This window comes from Zingiber officinale, chromosome 6B, assembly GCF_018446385.1.
Source record: "Zingiber officinale cultivar Zhangliang chromosome 6B, Zo_v1.1, whole genome shotgun sequence".
NCBI lineage: Eukaryota > Viridiplantae > Streptophyta > Magnoliopsida > Zingiberales > Zingiberaceae > Zingiber > Zingiber officinale.
In genome coordinates this window covers 84,761,556-84,780,366 of record NC_055996.1, presented here as the reverse complement: position 1 = coordinate 84,780,366, position 18,811 = coordinate 84,761,556, and the positions used below count along the sequence as shown (strand labels likewise).

The following is an 18,811-nucleotide window of genomic DNA, read 5'->3' as shown; positions in this document are numbered from 1 at the left end:
AAAGAGAGAGAGAAAAGGAATAAGCTCAAGTCATACAAAAGAGAGAAAAAAATAATCATAATCAAAATTTAATAAAATTGCCTAATTCATTGTTTGGTCTGTATACATAAGTTAGGCTTAAAATGTAAGGAGAAAATTTAAGCCTTTATAACACTTTTAAGATTTATTACAAATAGTAAAATGCTTAGAGAAGCAATAATAAGAGAAATAGAGTTGAATTCCAAATGAAATAAATATAATGAAACTTGACTAAGTATGTTTCAGATTTATCTGACAAGTAAATCAGAGAGAAAAATCATAGATTTTCAAAATTAATCAACTGATGTCTAGCATTGAACGTTGATATATAATACTTAAGACGCATCAGCATAGGAAAAACACCATTTGCAGCTAGGCCCAGTGAGAGCACTAGCGTACTTAGCAGTTTCAAAGAACTAAAGAAGACATGATTATCATTGGTATAGTCAAAAGGAATCTAGTATATAATTTACCAATATAATCATACAATCAGATATATCATAACAGTAGTTGCAGCAACGACACCAATCACAACTCCAGCCGTTATAGGATACATGCAATATCAAAACTATCAGCTAATCTCTATAAGAAACTGACACAAGTGATCATCATTTCTTGATTAAATGGCTGAGATGGTTCTTCTGTTATTTGGATTGGATAATGTAGAATGTGCAAAGAAAGTGATCAAAAGCTGAAATCTATTAACATTTCTGTAAAAAATTTTGGGTCAGGTCTGAATTTTCTCTACCTTGGCTTTGATCTTCTGCTCCAGGACTGCTTTCTCCATGTCCAGACTAAACATCCTGTTGAGAGCATGCATGTTTTCAAGGGTCTCATCGAGGGTCCTGCAGTCACTGCCATCGCATCTCAGATGCTGCAATGGTCCATGAAGAAGCTTGTTAACTATACCTGTGCTGAGATCATCAATGGCCTTTCTCATTTTCTTGGTCAGCGCTTCTTCACCAACCTTTTGTAGGCATTTCTCAAGCTCCAAGGACCTAATTCTATCAGCATAAGATCTTAGCTTCTTGATGGTAGGGACCGTCTCCAGAGAATCCCTCCATGCTTCGAACTTGTTGAGCTCTTGAATGATTAGTACCTGGGCTTCCATTGCCTTCCTTAACCGGTCTTCCTTGTTAGCCTCAACAACCTCCTTGAGGTCATCGACATTGTAGACTCGTGTGTGCTCAAGCTTTGAGACACAAGAACCAACATTTCTAGGGACAGAAATGTCGACAAAGAGCCTTACACCCCCAACATCCTCACTCACAGGAGGAAGAGCTTCTGCGTCTTCTTTCAGGAATAGTGGAACGTCTGATGCTGTGCTTGTGAACACCACATCGGATTCAGCAGCAGATGAGTGCATTTCAGTGAAAGGTCTATAAATGATTTCAATATCTTTGAGCTCCTCACGAATTGCTGCTACTCTTTCCACTGACCTGTTCACGACCACAACCTTTTTGCACCCTTTAGCAGCCAAATGTTTGATGACAAGCTTCCCCATCTTGCCAGCCCCTACCACCAGCATTCGAGCAGACTCACCATGGGGTTTGGGGAGCTTCATGAGGGCCAATTCCACAGCCGCTGAGCTTACAGAAACTGCACCAGATGCTATGTTTGTCTCACTGCGTACTCTCTTTCCGGCTGTTATGGCATCCTTAAACATTCTGTCTATGTTTTTCCCCAGTCCTCCACTGACTTGACCAACCCTTACAACTTGTTTTACTTGTGCAAGGATCTGTCCTTCTCCTAGTACCAGAGAGTCGAGTCCAGCTGATACCTCAAACAAATGCCTGGTGGCATCACTATCACGAAGCATGAAAATATGTTCTCTTAGCTCTGAAACTGGAATCCCACTTGTCTGCAAAAATATATGAAAGATAGATAAGAATTCGATTGGCACATGGTGAAATGCCCTTTATTTTTTGTGCTTCGCATTGCACAAATGAAATCTGCATTTCATCATTCTATACTGAAATATCATATTCAAATTGCAAGGCAGCAAAATAGTTACCTTAGACATCCACTCTGTTACTTCCCTAATTCCACGGTGCCAAGAAAGAGCAACCACATAAATTTCCATTCTGTTACAGGTGCTGAGAACTGCAGCTTCTTCTATATGATTCAACTTGCACAGCTCACCGACAGCATGAGGCCATTGTGCCTCTGGAATGGCGAGCTTTTCTCGCATCTCCACTGGAGCAGTATGAACGCTTAGACCGATAACAGCGATGCTGCTTCTTTCCTTCATATAGCCTGAGAAGAGTCAGACCAAAGCATAGTAATACAGCAACCTTTACCAGTTCATGTAGATAAAGATAGTCTGATTGCAAGCAAACATGTAAAATGAGAGAAAACTAGTAACTTAATAACTTTCAGTTTCTTTATCTCACACAATCTAGTTAGACTCCAAGCAGGGAAAAATTGATGCATGTACACCACACGAATTAGATGGGTATAGACTAGGTTTTCAAAAAGCTAGTTTGGTTGATTGCTTTGGATAAATGTAGTTAATAGGCTGCAAGTTATTTTGCTTCATGGAAAAGGAAAAAAAAAAGGAAAACATCACACTGCCAAGTGCCAATACAAAGCTGGATAAGTAATAGGCTTATGAAGATCAATGTGGACAACTATGTGGTTTTGACCATCTAAGGATGCAAATTATGAAATTTAATCTCACAACTTGCTCAATATTGCATTATTCTCTGGTCTGAGCACGCTCAAATGCACATATACAGTTGCTATTTGTAAGATCACAATCATATAACTCTGAATCTTTTAAACCCAACAGCTAAGTGCGTAAGTTTTCAAGCTAAGTGATCCTTCCACTGAATCTTAACATAGTATATAGCTGAGGAATAGTCCAAAACTCTTAAATTATTTAACTTGGTATTTATGTTGCTATTGTGTTATTTTTTCTATGCCTTTTGCGCTTTACTATTCTGTTTCACTCCCAAACCTGATAACACTATACCTTATAGTTCCTTTAAAATTTGAAAAGAAAATAACAAGAAGGTGAGTAAGAGTTGTATTTCACATCATGGCTTGATTGGAAAAACTAGTATTAAGAAGAGACATTATCGATTTATATTAAAAACTACATATGGACACAAACACAAATGAAGTAGTTATTGCAAACGTAATCTGCACTGACTAAAATTTGCATGATAAAAATTTGGGTGTTGAGATATCAGGAAATGATTTAGTTTTTCTTTCAAGGAAAGTTTCTCATTTTTGCCCTAAAACTTACGATCGGCAGACAGCTTCAACTGTTCAAGGGCGGAGACAGTGGCCGCTGCCTTCTCTTCGTGATCCACCAGGGCCTCGCACCGCGGTCTACTGCGCACAGAGCCTCTCCGGCCGACCATAGACCTAAGCAAGGAGGTTCCAGCAGCGATAGGCGACGCTGTAGACTTGGACGTCCTGTTTCCATGGAAAGGCTCCGCCTTTGTGGCCGCGGTCCCTGAAAAGGCTATGGCGAGGCCGCTTGCAGCTGCCATTGTCTCTTCTGAACAAACTGTGGATTCCAATAAGATTGAGAAGGCAAAGGGAAGCCTCGGCTCGCGGTAGATGCCTCCGCGTCCGCTACACCGAGCGACCCTTCTTCCTGGGGCGGATGAGCGAGTAGCCGAGATAAATTAATGGATCTGGGGCGGCGACTGCAAGGGGGACCAAGACGATCGCATGGGCGCGCCATAGATGTGGCAGGGAAGGTGGCAGGAGATAGGAGAAATCGAGATTTGGGCTTCTTCGCATTCCTATTGGTCGGCCGCAACACGCTTTATCCACACGCTTCCTCTAGGCCTCATTCGTCATCTCCCACGTTTTTTCATTGCAACTGATAAGTCATTAAATTTGGGAAAAAACAGAGGCGATAGAACAATATTTTTACAATTTAAATAGGGATAAATGTCCTAAACTAATTCAATTTCTTCTTTAGTTCACATCTTCTTTTTAACTTTCTAATATATACTAATTTATTTAATTATCTTTATTTTTTATAAATATAAAAAATTTAAAAGATTTATAATTTTTCTTAAATTAATTACATTGAAATTAAAATTTAACATATTTTCTATCAAATTAAGTTTGATTCTTTTTTTTCCATTTGTCAAACATTTTCATTATTTTTTATAGATAAAAAAAACTAAAAGTAGATATAATTTCTCCTAAATTTATTATATTTAAATAAGAATCTAATATATTTTCCATGCACGACTCTTTTTCTTTTTGTCTTAAGAAACAAAGCTCTTATTATTTTTTTATAGGTATAAAAAAAGTTTAAAGTAGGTATAATTCTTCTTAAATTTAACATCATTTAATTAGAAACGAATGTATTTTCTATTCAATTGAACATGACTTTTTTTTTCCGAGACTCATCGCCCTGATTAATTCAAAGCTCATACTAATTGATTGATTTAGACTGAATTAATCGTATGATTCTAATTAAATGATATTAAATTTAAGATAAATTATAACTCATTTCGGACTCTTTTTTTTTATCTTAAAAGATACGACAATTAGGTAAATTTGATGTATTAGAAAGTTGAAGCAATAGAAAGTTTACTGTTTAAATACATATTTATCATTTTTTACAATATAATATATTTTTTAAAAAAATGATTTTATATTGGATACAAATTAAAAGGATATCTTTTTTATTTATCATTAAAATAACATCTCATCTAAACTCATTTTTATTTATAAATAATATTCTTATTCGAATCCCCATCCACGTGTAAATCTTATTGTTGTTGGTGCAACATCCCTCAGGTCAAAGTTGATCTGGTTGACCAAGCTTGAGTCTTGGTTTGAGTTTCGATGTTTGATAATACAAGATTGATTGAAGAAGAGTCAAGTAGGTCAAGGATGACCAAATGCTTGACTGGGAAATCCTAAATGGGATGTTAGGCAGAAGGAAAGTCCAGGTGAGTGAAGCCAGGTGAAAATCCTAGTGAGTGAAGCTAGGTGAAAGACCTGGTGAGTGAAGCCAGGCAGTAGTGAAAATCCTAGTGAGTGAAGCTAGGTGAAAGTCCTGGTGAGTGAAGCCATGTGAAAATCCTGGTGAGTGAAGCCAGGCACGGAGAGATCCAGATGGGTCAAGGTTGACCAGACATCTGGTGAAAGTCCAAGTAGGTCAAGGTAGTGATCGGATACTTGGCAAGATGAAGAAAAGTCCAAGTGGGTCAAAGGGAGTGACCGGAAACTTGGTGAGGGAGTCATAGCAGGTCAAGGGTGACCGGATGCTAGGCATGATGAACCAACATGTCAAGGTTGACCGGATGTTTGTTTGAGATGCTTGGGACTTGGTTTTGGGCAAAAACCAGAAGCTGAATCGATCAGCTGATCGATTGGCTGGAGCCCAATCGATCGGTCGATCGATTGGGGTGTCCCTGCGAGAAGTCTTCGTCTCAATCGATCAATGGATCGATTGGGAGGAAGTCGCGAGCGCACAGAATGCCTCTAGATCGATCAGCCGATCGATCCAGAGGTCCCAATCGATCAGTGGATCGATTGGGAAGGTGCTGTATGTCGCGATAAGTCCTGGATCGATCCAGGATCGATCCAGGCGAATTTCTAGAGCACAGAGGCGCTCTGGATCGATCCAAAGCCTCCCCGATCGATTGGGAGCAATCCAATCGATCGGGATCCGACCGTTGGCGCAGATAAAGGCCGTTGGCGTGCGTCTTCTTCGATAGAACTTCACCGATTCATCTCAGATCACTTCAACGCTTCCACAGCTTCTCCACAAAGATCAGATCGCCAGTTCTTGAAGGTTCTTGGAGGTTTTCCAAGTCAAGAGGCGGATCTACAGCTAAAGAAGAAAGCTAGGGTTAGGATTTCTATACTCATTGTAAGCTTTTGCTTGTATTTGTGTATCCTTTCCCTTTCTTCTTGTAGTGTGAACTTGTAGGGCTTCTCCGCCTTCGGTAGTTACAGAAAAGGAGTGTTTATTAGTGGAGGTGTGTGTGTGTGTGCGTGGATCCTTGGACTAGTCACCTCTTGTGAGGTGGATACCAAGTAAAATCCAAAGTGTTAGCGTTGTATGCTTTTGTTTTTTGTATTACCGCTGCACATCTTCGAAGAAATGAGCAACGCCGACGACGAGCACGTGAAGAGCTATTCATCCGCCCTCTAATTACTTTTTGGTCCCAACAATTGTTACTTTCGTTTCACCGTGACAAAAACAAAAATAAAAACAAAAACAATTTGTAGACTCTAATGAAATCTATAATTAATTGTCTTTTTGATAATTGACATTGGAAAGATAAATAATTAATTATTTTCCTAATAATTAGGGTTTAAAGTCCGTATATCAATAATTAATTATTTTCTTAAAAAGGCGGCCGACCGAATCATTTTATCCTTTCTCTCCCTGACTAAGTATTCGTCAAAACTTTTGTTACTACTTTTATCATCGACTGTTGAAATTCTAAATTGATTATGTATTCAGAAATCTCATGACCTAAGCTTTCTAAGGGTAGTTTGGTACCAAAATTTTAAAAGTAATATTGAGATCTTGAGAGGAACCATTGAGACTTATTTCGTATTAAAGCTATGCGCGAACTTGTTCGCCGTCGCCAACTACCTTGCGACCTGGGATGGTGTTTTTTAAGAAGCTTTGAGCTTTATTCCAAACCGAAATTGAGAATTTGGAGATTATTTGAGGATGAATAAAATTTTGAGTTGATTTATACGATTTGAGTTCAGTTTTGATATCAATAATGGATATTTATTTTCTCTGGATATTTGTACGAAATTTGCATCAGTTTGATGTATAATTTCTAAATTTGTTTGGGCATTTTTAAAAAATTTCAACTTGCTTGATTAGGGATACGCTACTTAGTATGTGATCCCTCAACAATTCACCCCGGACTTGGCATAAATGGTAAGCGAATAATATTTTATAGAACAGATCATAAAATTTTACTAAAGCCCCATCTTGCACTTGCCACTTATACTCCAGTTGAACTTTCATATTTTAATTCTAAGTCATACTAATAATAATATTATATTATAGTAATTACAATTCATCATTGTTATAATATGAATTGAGAATCTTTTTAATGATAAATGAAAAAAATATCTTTTGACAATTCAAAAAAAAAAAGATACATATATTTTTTATTTTTACCCCTTTATATTTCTGTTATGACTTTTTATGCTCTTTGTTTGTCAAGTCCATTTGTTCCTAATCTTAAGCCTTAAGGTAACATCATGGATAGTGCTAAATAATTGATATGTAAATTAGAATCAAAGGAGAAAAATTGCAAGCATTCTCCCACTCGCACATGCGCAATACCGAGCATACGCGTGAATGAATGAATGAATGAAAGAATAGCTTGTGAAATTTTGCAAAAACAAGGCACAGTAGAAGGAATGGAGAGACCTATCCATTTTAACGTCTTGATATAAGAACTTGGTGGTGCTTCTCTGCAGGAGCTCCATTTTCATTTTGCTGTCTCATCGTCGTTTTTATCGTTATTTTTGATCGCCAAAAGTGGCGCCGCCTCCTTCTGTGCCATCTGCAACGACGACATTCTCGTCATCACTTTGACTTGTAGGAAGAATCGGACTCTTGAATAGCATTGAATGATAAGGGCCAAACATAGGATCGAACCTGTGAAACGGGCAACACATCACTTGCTGATTTCCTTTGGCTCTCTTGCACAGAGAAGTACGAGTAGAGAGCCATCCCGAAGATGGCGATTAGGATTCCCACAATGTTCCTGACCGTGAAAGGATCGTGCAGTATAATGTAGCCGATGAAGAGGATGAGGCAAGTCTTGAGGTGGCCGAGCACTTGATATGTCACCGGCGACGTCGTCCCGATCACCAAAAAGGTGCTGAAGTTTACAATTACAGCGATCGAGCAAGACAGCACTATAAATGCCTGTCAATACACACAACATTCATAAGACAGGGAAGTTTGTTTGTTTTGTTTTTTTTTTTGAAAAAAAAATGGATTCATTTGAGCAAGCACAGTACCAGAACTATGAGTTTGTAGTCGTAGGAGAACACGCTTTGATTGGTGAGCAACTGATCGACGAATGGGCCGGTGGCGAATAGAATAGCAGCTTGGTACGGAGATGACTGATACAGAAGCTGCGTGGAGGAAACCTTCAACCTCTTCTGAATTGTGTTTGTCATCTGCCATTCAGATTCATGGTCAAGACAACAAATATCGATCCATTGTTTGTTCTTTCGGGAAAATCTGAACAGATGAGTGAATATACAGAAAGGATACAATTTGTCCAACACATGTGGTAGCGATGGCCAGAGCAGAGAGGACAGAACCAACAAAATTGAGGTTAAGATCTGTAACTGAAGCAATGCCGACACCGAGCAGGAGGACAAGCAAAGACAACTTAATGCTCTGACTGCAAACAAATTCTTATTTAGGTGTACTTCAATTATCAGTGAAGAAGAAGAAGAAGAAGAAGAAGCAATTGAACCTGAAAGTTTTGTTGAGGAACAGAGTCTCCAGCAGGACAGTAAAAGGTATGATGGCAAGTTTGGTCATCTGAACAAATCAGTGAAGGCTATGAGCTAGCGATTGTTGGAGATTAAAAGATACTAGTACTAGCCTGGTAGAATCCAATGGAGTTGAAGCCGAGGCTGAGGTTAAGGAAGCCAATGGAGGATCCATTGAGGAAGCCGAAGAGGATCACCGTCTTCGCATCGATGGATTTTGGCTCGAAGAAGTGGAAGCGCTGTGCGGCATAGAGCGAGCAAAAGGTCACCATTAGATGCCAGCTTGTTAACGTTGTGGCTGCATCAGATTCATGCTTTTAGTTTAGTTTTCACTTTGTTCAATTGAACAGAGATAGAGACAGAGAGAGAGGTGCTGAAGCTACTGACCGAAAGGGAAGCCAAGAGTGCTCATGAGAGCTTTGTTGCATATGACGATCGAAACTGATGAGGCGACAGAGAGAGTCAGTGATCCAACCACACCCAGCTGAAACCCAGAGCTTCCCGCCATCCTTAATTTTCTTCTTCCTGCAATTAAACTCAGTAACTTAATTTATTTTAGACTCGACTTAATTAATTTCACTTGATTATCTTATCAAAAACAACACAAAACTTGATCTGTAAGATTAGGCAGAATGTCTTAGAGTTGTGTCTAGAAATTGAGTGATGGGAAGGAAAGACTAAATCTATTACGAATTGTATATATCCATTCTTCATTTTGATAAATATGTTATATAATCAATAAATTTATCATGTACTTGTTTAATTCGTAGTAGATTTATGAATTATGATCACGTTGAATTTTTTTTTTTTTTGCCAAAATGTTCCCCTTGGTTTTTTATCATCCTTTTTTTTATCAAATTACTTTTTAAACTTTCTTTGATTAATTATTAACCGAAGGGTTCAAGAATTCGTTTAAATATAGGTTTATTAATCCGTAAAAATATTGCAGATGCGACAAACATATTGATTCGAACGAGTCCAACTGCCAAACGACGATCGATCGATCGAAACCATGAAACAAGCGATCGAAAAACCAACGCGTTTACCAGAACGAACGTACCTGAAACTGATTCTCCGAGGGACGACGACGGAGACTGCTTCTTCCTCTTCTTCGATGGACGTCCGTTCCTGCACCGATCGCCGGCGGCAATCTCTTCTTCTCTCTCTCTCTCGCGATGGCTTATTGACTTTTTTGAGATGCAAATTGGATCTTTGCGTCGATGGGTTCTTCAGCCTTTGGCGGCGTTATATCGTGGAATTGTCGTCGTTAGTCAATCCATTAGTCAACGTTAGTTGGGGGTAATCAAAGTCAACGATTTAACGGTAGTATGGTGGGAAGATGGAGGGCAATTGGTTCTCCAGCCTGGCTCCTCCCGTCACATTCAGATCACGACTACTCGTCTGCTAATATTTTATTTAATCTCGTGATTAATTTAACACTAACAAAATAATAATATAAGAAATTGTTTGTATTTATGTGATATTGCTTGGACTTCAAGGTCAAGTTGGATAAAGTCCCAAAACAGATATTAAATTGTTAGATGATCATCAATTTTGAATTAATTTGTTTGATAAAGTCGAGGCCAGAGTATACAGATATATATGAATTTGTTTCAACGTGTATTAAGCCCTTGCTACCTATTGATCTACCTCTGAATGCATTAAGCACAATAATTAATAATATAATTGCTAAGTAATTTTGAAGAAAAGTAGTTATTGGAGGTTTAGAAAAATAATTAAAATCAAAGAGTCTACTGGAAGCCAAAGAGGTGGTGAAATATTTGCTAGTGTGGAATTTAAGAAATTGAGCCGAGAGAAGGGCGAAGTTGGTGGATCTCACTACAAAAATCACCAAATTTTAGGATTGATGTATTTTATTTTATTTCCTTACGTTTTATTTTACTTAGAAACCAAGCTTGCTTATCTTTTTTTTTTCTTTTAAAATAGTTATTAACACTATTGTGTATTGTGCAAATCAAGTTTAAATATTGTAAATTGAAAGAACTTTGTCTTATAAGATATATATTGAGCGGTTGAGTTGAATCCACTTAAGGAAGGTAAAGTTAGACAATATTGGCATCAAAGTGCTAAAGCAAGTAGGCCAAAGATGGAGATGAGAATGGCTTGGTGGTAATGGAAGGAAACAAAGAAGTGTGGTACTCTTTTGAATGATGAGAGCAAAAGTCTAGCTACCATGGAAATTTTAGACCTTTTATTTTTTTGCTTCAAAAGGAGTAAAAAAATTTATATAGCACCCAGAACTATCGTGGTGTAGTTATAAAACATCTAGACGAATAATAAGAAGACCAAAGTTTAAATTTTAAATGAGACTGATCATGTTCGAAAGAAGAGAAAATGATAAGTTATGGATGTGAATGTGGGGTTAACTAAACGACGACTCCGTACGATTCTGTAACACAAAAGGCGTTAGTGTTGAGATGGAAAGGGGTTCTCAATGTTAACCCTCCGACGTTCAAGTCAGTTCTCAGCACCGTGGATATAATAGTAAGAATGTTGTAAAAAAGAATATGTTGAATAGTAAAATTGCGCACTCCTATACCTGTAGATGAGAACTTCCCTTTTATAGTGTCCACGTACGCATTTTAAAACATACATACATTTTTCAAAGTATCATAGGACAAGACAAATCAAATAATGTCTTTGACATATTTTCTTAAACGAGCACGTAAATCTATGATATAACAGGCTGGAAGCTTCTAAAATACGATTTGTTTGCTGGACATGCTCTGTTGTCAGTGACACTAATCTTCAAAAGGGTACAATGAGATATGCAGTTGGATCCCACCGTAGGCCGACCAAATTCTGCTCGGGCTAACTGTCTCCGTTCGGTCATGCTGTTCGGAGTTGCTGGCTTGTCCCCCTCTCTGCTTCCCGACTGACAATGATTGTCTTTGTCCGACCGGTAATGCCGCTCGATCGGCGAAGACTAGCCTCTCGTGGATTGCCGCTTACCTCTTAACTCCAATCATCCGGCCGATCGAAGGATGGTCATTCGACATCCTCACCTGGCGAGCTGGGGGCTCCCAATCGTCTGTCTGATTGGCTGACCCTCCTTTGACCATTTTTTTCCTTGACCTCCATGTTGCATATCTTTTTCCCCTTTTAACTTTTCTTTGGTGAGCCCATCTTCATCATCGTATCAGAGATGAATATGTTAGTGTGCATAAGTTGTGCTTTAAATTTATCAAATAGGCAAATCAAAGGGAAGCCTCTACCTTCAAGATCAGCTGGGCAAACTTTAACACCTTGATTAAAAAAATGATCTTATACAATTATTGGATGGTGGCAACCAAACCTATTGTGCTACATTGTGTACTTACAAATTTAATAGTCATTGGGGACCTAGTTAGTGGAATATAAGTAAATGATGCGTGTTAATTCCAAATGCAATAAAGTTCATGATGTCGAAATATAATGACAGTGCAACTACATAATTAAAGCGAGTGAACTAGGCAAATTTAACACGACGAGATGGAATAATTGTTGTACGTGAAGAAATTGTTTATGAGAAAATCTTTCCCCATCTATAATTCCTTGCAAGATACTCAATAACCACTATAAATATTAGATCCCTTTTGTGCATCGAACTTAGCTAAAAAGATATTGTCTTAATTTTAAAAGGTCACTGCTCTTTCATCCTTATCGATTGCATCCCATCAAGTGATCTCTTTAGGTGGAGTTATTTAACGATTCAAGCGGCACGATGCTGTGTGGGTTAACAATCAAGGCTTCTTCTTCTTCATATCTTAGAGAAAAGCAAACATCAATCCTATTTTTTCCCCCCACTAATCATTTGGAAACCATATCGGAGTCTCCTATCAATGATTCTGTCACATGAATAGTGTTCCTGGACATTAAGCTTAACCCCACCCACCATAATGAGGAGGTAGCTTTAATTATTAGGATCACTAATGTAGCGTTAATTGCAGTGATAAATAGCAAGCTAATTAAGTGTGTCTACAAACTAGTCTTCTTCCTGATGCCAAATTTCCAACGTCAGAGCCACTTGATGAAGGCCCCAAAACTTGGGTGCAGAAGGGCAGTACTGCTGGCACCCAAGATGGCGGCCGCGGCGGCGACGACGACGACGACGAGCAGTCCTGATTGGTCGCAGAAGCTTTTGGCTGGGTTTAGGAGGATGCTCGGAGGGTTGATGGCCGTGTCTCCTCCTGCTCGACGGCCACGAAGGGCTTCGATTCAGGCTGTGCCTGAGGCTCCGAAGACATCGTGCAGTTATTATAATCTGTATCCACTGGACGCGCATTATGAGGAGGCCATCACAGACTGCATTGAGTTCCTGAACAAGTCTTCCAATTGTGGGCGGAGAGGGAGATTTACTAGTGAAGATGTTTAGTACTGTCTGTGTACTCAGTACTCTGCTCGTGTTCATATACTTTCACTTCGGTTAATGTATATTTAGTTCTTATCTATAATCTTTTCTATTAAGCTGGCAAAATTAATACTATTAATGCTAATAAGATTATCATTTCATATACATAATAATACTCTTATGTCTCTTGCGGCAAAAGATGATCTGTCAATTTATTTTTAGGTCAACATAGAAGAGGTAAATCATAAATAACTACTAGTCATTAGTGCAGATGATCAATACATGAGGGAAGACATGTTCAGACGCATCGAGTTTTGATATCAATACCTCATGTGATAATATCCCATGTCTCAACCACCGTATCATTTCGAGAGGACCTCTTCTACCTCTTGTAAATTATCTAGGAAAAGAGGGTCCGCGATTGCATGTGAGCATTCACATGCCAAGGTTAATATTAGGAGTATGTTTGGTTGAAAATTATTATTGATAATTTTGATTATCAATGTAATACTATTTAATCATGATTTAAATAATGAGTGGTTCTCAACTAATTGAGAATGACCATTCCACAAATGGAAAATATAATTCAGGATATAATTATTTAAAAAGTGTGACGTTTTATATGATTCCAGAATTTTTCTTATTTTTTTTTCTAAAATGAATTTCAAAGATGGAACCAAATAAAATATTAAATTATATTTTATTCCTTGTAATCTTCACCAAATATCATAATTATGTCACTAAATTAATACTAATTATTTTCTGATAACTAGAAAATCTTAATGAATTAAAATAAGATATTTGCCATAAATTTGGGTATTCAAATCAATCCTCTCCTCATAAGTCATAATTATAATAAAACGGAAGACAAAAGAAACCTGAGACTCTCCCAGAACTTGCCGTGTCAGCTCTTTTTCTCTAAATTCACAATTAATTGCAATCAATTGCAGATTACAGTAGATTAAATAATGCTTAATTTACTCGGCAAGACGGATCAAAGAGAGGGATTGCATAAGAGTCAAAATATTTTAAATTAACAAGAAGATAAATTCACAATCTGTCCAGAAATTAATTTTTGATATTTGATCCATTTAAACTCAGAACAGAATCAGATTTCTCTCATTTTTGTGAAATTTCAACCTCATCTTAATCAAGAGACCTCAACCACAAAATTCTTCCGCTAAGATACATAAAGAGGCTAAAGTAGTCTAATCTTCTTTTTTTTTTCACAATTAATTGCGGAAGTCCTATTTACCAAATAATGGCAATCGATCGAAAGAAAAATCTGAAACCTATTTCGACGACCTAGTAAAACAAAATAGAGAAAAGGTAGAACAGTATCCGAAGCAATCAACTCTTGTTAGCTTCCATAAGCCGGCGTTAGAATTTCCTACGATTTGACTCCAACAGCTGCCGCTTCGTTTCCTAACTCTTCATGTTGGAGACTCTGGTAGTAGTTTACCAAGACCTTCCATCCACTGGGGCACATGAAACCATCAGGTGGGTTCTCTCCGTTTCTTGCATACGTGCGCATCTGCATCAATCATTCAGTGACAAATTAGAACAAGACAATAAAGCAACAGATCAGGATAGATGCAATACCTTTGTTCCTGAGATGAAGAGAAAATCTTGAACCCGAGAAGGATCAAAAAATGACATCTTTTTGGCTACGGTGTCATAAGCTGCTACCTATCAGTGATAAAATGTGGGCAATTAGAGACTAACCTGGCGAAAGAAATGTGAAGCATATGCTGGATCTCTCAATAAAACCAAAAAACTTCCTAATTGAATATTTAATCAACAGATGACAAATGCTATTTTTGCTCTAGCCATAATACAATGGCGAAGGCAAAGTGCAGCAAGATGAGGGTTTATGAAAATCATCCCTTTTGCAACTCCAATTTGCATATTTCCATGTCCCACGCCATACATGCCTATGTTAACACACAGGCATATAAGTTCTTTCTCTGTAACAATGTGAAGAACCTAGAGGTAGTATACAGTGGTATCATGATGGATATAGCAATGCTAGTTTCTCAGTCCGTTTAAAAGTTTTACAATAGACGTTCCCAGTAGAAGCCAATACCACTCTGGAAAATACAATGTCAATTATACTAGATATCTATTGAATCAAATCAAATATTAAAGTAGCTAAATCGTTCAAGGAAAGAAGGCAGAGTCTACTACTATGGCAAAATTAATGTTTATTCCTGAAATCTAACATAAGGCTTTCACAAAGAGAACAGCTAATGAATGCAGTAATTATTCATCAATACCTTGCATAGTTTAACTGGAGTTTATAATTTGGATAGGATGAATATACCTTGAAAGGCAAAATATTAAGCTTCTCAAGACCTGGAGCCATGCTTAAAACTTTTTTGCCATGATCCGGGTCATATAAATCTCTTTTCTCAGTTGGATGACCCATTCCAGCTGGGTCACGACCTACAATGTAGAAATTAGCACCAGCATTAAGCCTTGCCTTAGCATGCCATTGTACTTCTGTTGGCCCTGCATAATGCATAGGAGAAGGAAATATTGCCACAATAGTTGTCTTTGGGTCAAGAACTCCATCTTCCAGAACCTGCTCAAATATGTCACCACCAGTCATGCCTCACTCATAAGCATATCGACGGTGCAAAGTTAACAAATCAAAATGCTGAGCATGGACAATAATCATGACCTTGCTGTGTTGTTCCATCCGCACAGCCAATGGTACATCATCTGCCTTGATAAAACCACCCAAAGGATGTAATAGTAAAATGGGATTTTTGTAGCCCATATCTAACAAAAGTTTACGTGTATCATTCATCAACAGAGCATGGCCATTATGTACAGGGTTTCTCAACTGAAAAGCAAAAACAGCATCAGCCCCGCGTTTGTCAAATTCTTTGCGCAGTTCACTGGGAGAAAGCCTATAATGATCAAGGCCATCATGGTATTTGATGGGTTCTAACACTTCAAGATCCCCGCCAATCAGCCAGTTTCCAGCAGGACTAATTACCTCCTCGACATAGGGTAACCCAGAAACTGTTGTTCCCCATGTTCTGGCAATTCTTTCTTCTTTGTTATGTTTGTAAATTTCAATTCTGCAGAACAAGCACAGTAAATTCTCTTGATCTTGTGCATATGAACATATATTATTCATGTTCAGTGAGCAAACTAAGATACACTAAACTCTTTAATATATGCCCTTGGCCTAATAAGATCAATATATAACTTGAACCTGCCTTGAAAGAAGGATGAGTGAGCATTGAGTGAAACTTTCAAAATAGTTAGAATGCATGTCTACGAGGATATTATGTTCACTGCATATGATACCAAAAAATTTTGGAAAGACAAAATGTCCCAAAATTCTTGCAAAATAAACATGCTCTCTAATTCACACGGGAAAAAAGTAAAGAAATCTTTCATTTCTTTAAAATCACCTCAATTTTTGTTCAATAAATAGATATAGAAAAAGGAAACTGAAATATTCCCTTCAACTTTTTAGTCACACATCTAACATTTGTGGTTTCTATCTCTCTCATATATTGTTTAATTACCCCTTAAGAAGCTTTCAAGAGCCATGCAAGTCTTTTGGAAAGTGGGCTCACTGATGAGCCTACACAATTTAAATTGTCATTATATTTAATTATCTTGACAAGGATGATAGGCCATTGAGGGCTTTCTTGGGGTTGATTCCAAAATCAACTATATATTTGTTTTGTACATTCTTATTGAGTTATTTTTCAACAAATAAGCTTATACTAAGTTCACATCCCATATATAGTTGTCTGAGTGATATGACCAATGGTCAAGTTCCAATCTGAGGATAAGCCACAAATTTAAGAGACTAAGTATACTTGTCGTTGTAGAGGTCCAGTAATTTCAATCCACACTAATCAAATCATATCACAATCCGAGTTTATTGGGTTGAATCTCATCTTTTAAGAGTCAACTAGCTTTGGATGGCTCTTGTATCTAAAGAGGAGTTTACTATCTTTTGCATCACTAAAAAAAGTGGATTCTCCCACTTTCTTCAATCACCTTCTGCTTCTTAGACTCTATGAGTTTCATAAGAGAATGCCTCAAGAAAAACAACCCACAAAGACTTCCTAGTTGTATCCTTAGGGTTCAGGTTTGGGTCACCCTACGTGGATTTAGGACAGATTTATTTCTTGGCTTCGTTCGGTTTCTTCTAATTTTTTGTCTAATTGTTAAGAAAAAAATTATTGATCTTAGAATTACTCTTTTTAATACTATGCCACAGAAATTTGATGCAACAAGGGAACTTTCTTCTTTCTAAACTGAAACTTAAAATAGTCCAAATAAATCATGTTAGGCAAAAAATATTCCAAATCTGCATACAAAGTTCGATGCATGCAAGCAAACAAGAAGCATTTATTTGGGGGGAAATCGAAAAGGGACATTGGTAGTCAAGTTGCTCCAGGTTGAAAACCAAAATCGATGGCCGATGGCCTTATTTGGTGTGCACAGTAGTGTCATTGGATTAATTTACTCTGTAACGAGGATAACCGACGACTTCAACACCTATAATAATGGACAAGAAACAAATCACGAACCTTCTAAGAATGGCAACGAAACCGCCGCCAGGCGCAACCAGCGTGACATCAGGCGCATTCCCGATCGCCTGCTTATCCTCGTCCGTAATGGCGAGAACGATCGGCAACGACATGTTGACGAGGGATCCGTCGTCGAGGCGGAACGAGTTGAAGTGGAGGCTCTGCAAGTACTCGTGCTCCCGCATGAACCCCCTCAGCGGACTCGCCCATCCCTCCGACACCACGTGGACCCACTCGAGGTCGACCGCGCCGATCTTAACCGGAGGCAGCCGCGCCGCCTCCGCCCGCCTCGCATCCCGCTCCGCCTCCGGCACGATCAGCTCCACGAGCTTTCCGCCGTCGGGATCGATCAACGAGCTCCGCACGACGCCGCGCCCCGGGGCACCGAGCTGCGACATCGGGAGGCAATAACGAGTCAGGGGGTTGGATTTGTGCAAGGGATTCGAGACCACGAGGCGGACGTGGGATGGAAACTTGGGAAGCGAGTAACAAGCCGCGGCGTATCCCGATCTCGACGGCGGCGTCGGAGGCAATGGCGAGGGTGTGGAAGCGGAGAGCGAGGAGGCGGTGGCGGAGAGAGCCATGGTTGCTGCTATAGCTGGTTCGGGAGTGGCTCTCCTGCTTCGGTGCCTCCAAAACAGGGGGGGAATGCAGAATTTTTAATTCGATTAGGAAATTGCTATAAAGGAAGTGTTTAATGGCAGAGGTAAGAATAAGGAATAATGCACAGGAGCCGCATGTTCGATGGACGGCTGGAATTGGCTCTGCGGGCGACCATAGCTTTGCAGCCAGATATGTAAAGGTACATAATAATAATAATAATAATAATAATAATAATAATAATAATAATAATAATAATAATAATAGAGGAAAATTTTCAAAAATGGCCATGCAAAAATTTGGATGGAGATTGATTCGGACAGGAAAAAAAAACAAAACAAATAAAGTAAGTTTGAATTCAACCTTTTTATTCCCTGTACAGGCCCACTGAATTAGGATAGAATGGTTATTCCTAAATATAAATGAGTCCGGTGAATGAGTGCGTCGATGAGACTGGACTAAACCGGTGAGACGATCGGTTTGGACTCAGATCGATGGGCTGAGGTCGAATGAGGGGATTGATTGATCAAGGATTCAAGGTTTATCACCTCTTGCGACCTGAGAGGAACAAACTAAACTAGATAAACAAAGTTATGGCAAAGGCGTGGAGGGCTGGCTCAAGGGAGTTGTGCCAAAGCATATGTGCACAATGTGCTCGTCGGAGCACAAGCACACTTGCTCAAGTAATTGGTGGCCAAGTATACTAACAGCTCAAGTTGTGCCCACGCACACACGTGCAAAGAAGTGGCGAATTTTAATTTTGTTTGTCCAATGATCATCTCTGATCAAGAGCAATAACAGA

General features: G+C 38.6%; 3 protein-coding genes across 3 annotated transcripts; all 3 read right to left on the bottom strand.

The window, feature by feature from the left end:
• Positions 1–459: 459 nt before the first annotated feature.
• LOC121992913 (glutamyl-tRNA reductase 2-like) lies at positions 460–3,724 on the bottom strand. Its single transcript, XM_042547549.1, has 3 exons — positions 3,269–3,724; positions 2,033–2,274; positions 460–1,879 (listed from the first exon to the last, which is right to left on the bottom strand). The coding sequence occupies exons 1-3, from the start codon at positions 3,516–3,518 to the stop codon at positions 746–748; spliced, it is 1,626 nt and encodes a 541-aa protein (XP_042403483.1). The 5' UTR covers positions 3,519–3,724; the 3' UTR covers positions 460–745.
• A 3,517-nt stretch (positions 3,725–7,241) lies between these two features.
• Positions 7,242–9,709, bottom strand: LOC121992912 (UDP-xylose transporter 1-like). The gene is made up of 8 exons (XM_042547548.1): positions 9,554–9,709; positions 8,881–9,018; positions 8,607–8,791; positions 8,475–8,542; positions 8,267–8,399; positions 8,008–8,169; positions 7,640–7,912; positions 7,242–7,544 (listed from the first exon to the last, which is right to left on the bottom strand). Exons 2-8 carry the CDS (start codon positions 8,999–9,001, stop codon positions 7,470–7,472), a joined length of 1,017 nt encoding a protein of 338 aa, XP_042403482.1. The 5' UTR covers positions 9,002–9,018; positions 9,554–9,709; the 3' UTR covers positions 7,242–7,469.
• A 4,257-nt stretch (positions 9,710–13,966) lies between these two features.
• Positions 13,967–18,069, bottom strand: LOC121992911 (ATP sulfurylase 2-like). Its single transcript, XM_042547547.1, has 5 exons — positions 17,410–18,069; positions 15,528–15,933; positions 15,168–15,428; positions 14,447–14,533; positions 13,967–14,378 (listed from the first exon to the last, which is right to left on the bottom strand). Exons 1-5 carry the CDS (start codon positions 17,991–17,993, stop codon positions 14,235–14,237), a joined length of 1,482 nt encoding a protein of 493 aa, XP_042403481.1. The 5' UTR covers positions 17,994–18,069; the 3' UTR covers positions 13,967–14,234.
• Positions 18,070–18,811: the final 742 nt, after the last annotated feature.

Excerpts from the sequence above, each read along its gene's own strand:
- LOC121992913 (XM_042547549.1), bottom strand. The coding sequence starts at position 3,518 with ATGGCAGCTGCAAGCGGCCTCGCCATAGCCTTTTCAGGGACCGCGGCC. Across the intron at positions 2,275-3,268 it reads GTTGAAGCTGTCTGCCGATC|GCTATATGAAGGAAAGAAGC; the intron begins GTAAGTTTTAGG and ends GACTCTTCTCAG. Across the intron at positions 1,880-2,032 it reads TAACAGAGTGGATGTCTAAG|ACAAGTGGGATTCCAGTTTC; the intron begins GTAACTATTTTG and ends ATATTTTTGCAG.
- LOC121992912 (XM_042547548.1), bottom strand. The coding sequence starts at position 9,001 with ATGGCGGGAAGCTCTGGGTTTCAGCTGGGTGTGGTTGGATCACTGACT. Across the intron at positions 8,543-8,606 it reads ACTCCATTGGATTCTACCAG|ATGACCAAACTTGCCATCAT; the intron begins GCTAGTACTAGT and ends TGATTTGTTCAG. Across the intron at positions 7,545-7,639 it reads ATGTGTTGCCCGTTTCACAG|ATGGCACAGAAGGAGGCGGC; the intron begins GTTCGATCCTAT and ends TCGTCGTTGCAG.
- LOC121992911 (XM_042547547.1), bottom strand. The coding sequence starts at position 17,993 with ATGGCTCTCTCCGCCACCGCCTCCTCGCTCTCCGCTTCCACACCCTCG. Across the intron at positions 15,934-17,409 it reads TTCGTTGCCATTCTTAGAAG|AATTGAAATTTACAAACATA; the intron begins GTTCGTGATTTG and ends CTTGTTCTGCAG. Across the intron at positions 14,534-15,167 it reads TTAATATTTTGCCTTTCAAG|GTAGCAGCTTATGACACCGT; the intron begins GTATATTCATCC and ends TATCACTGATAG.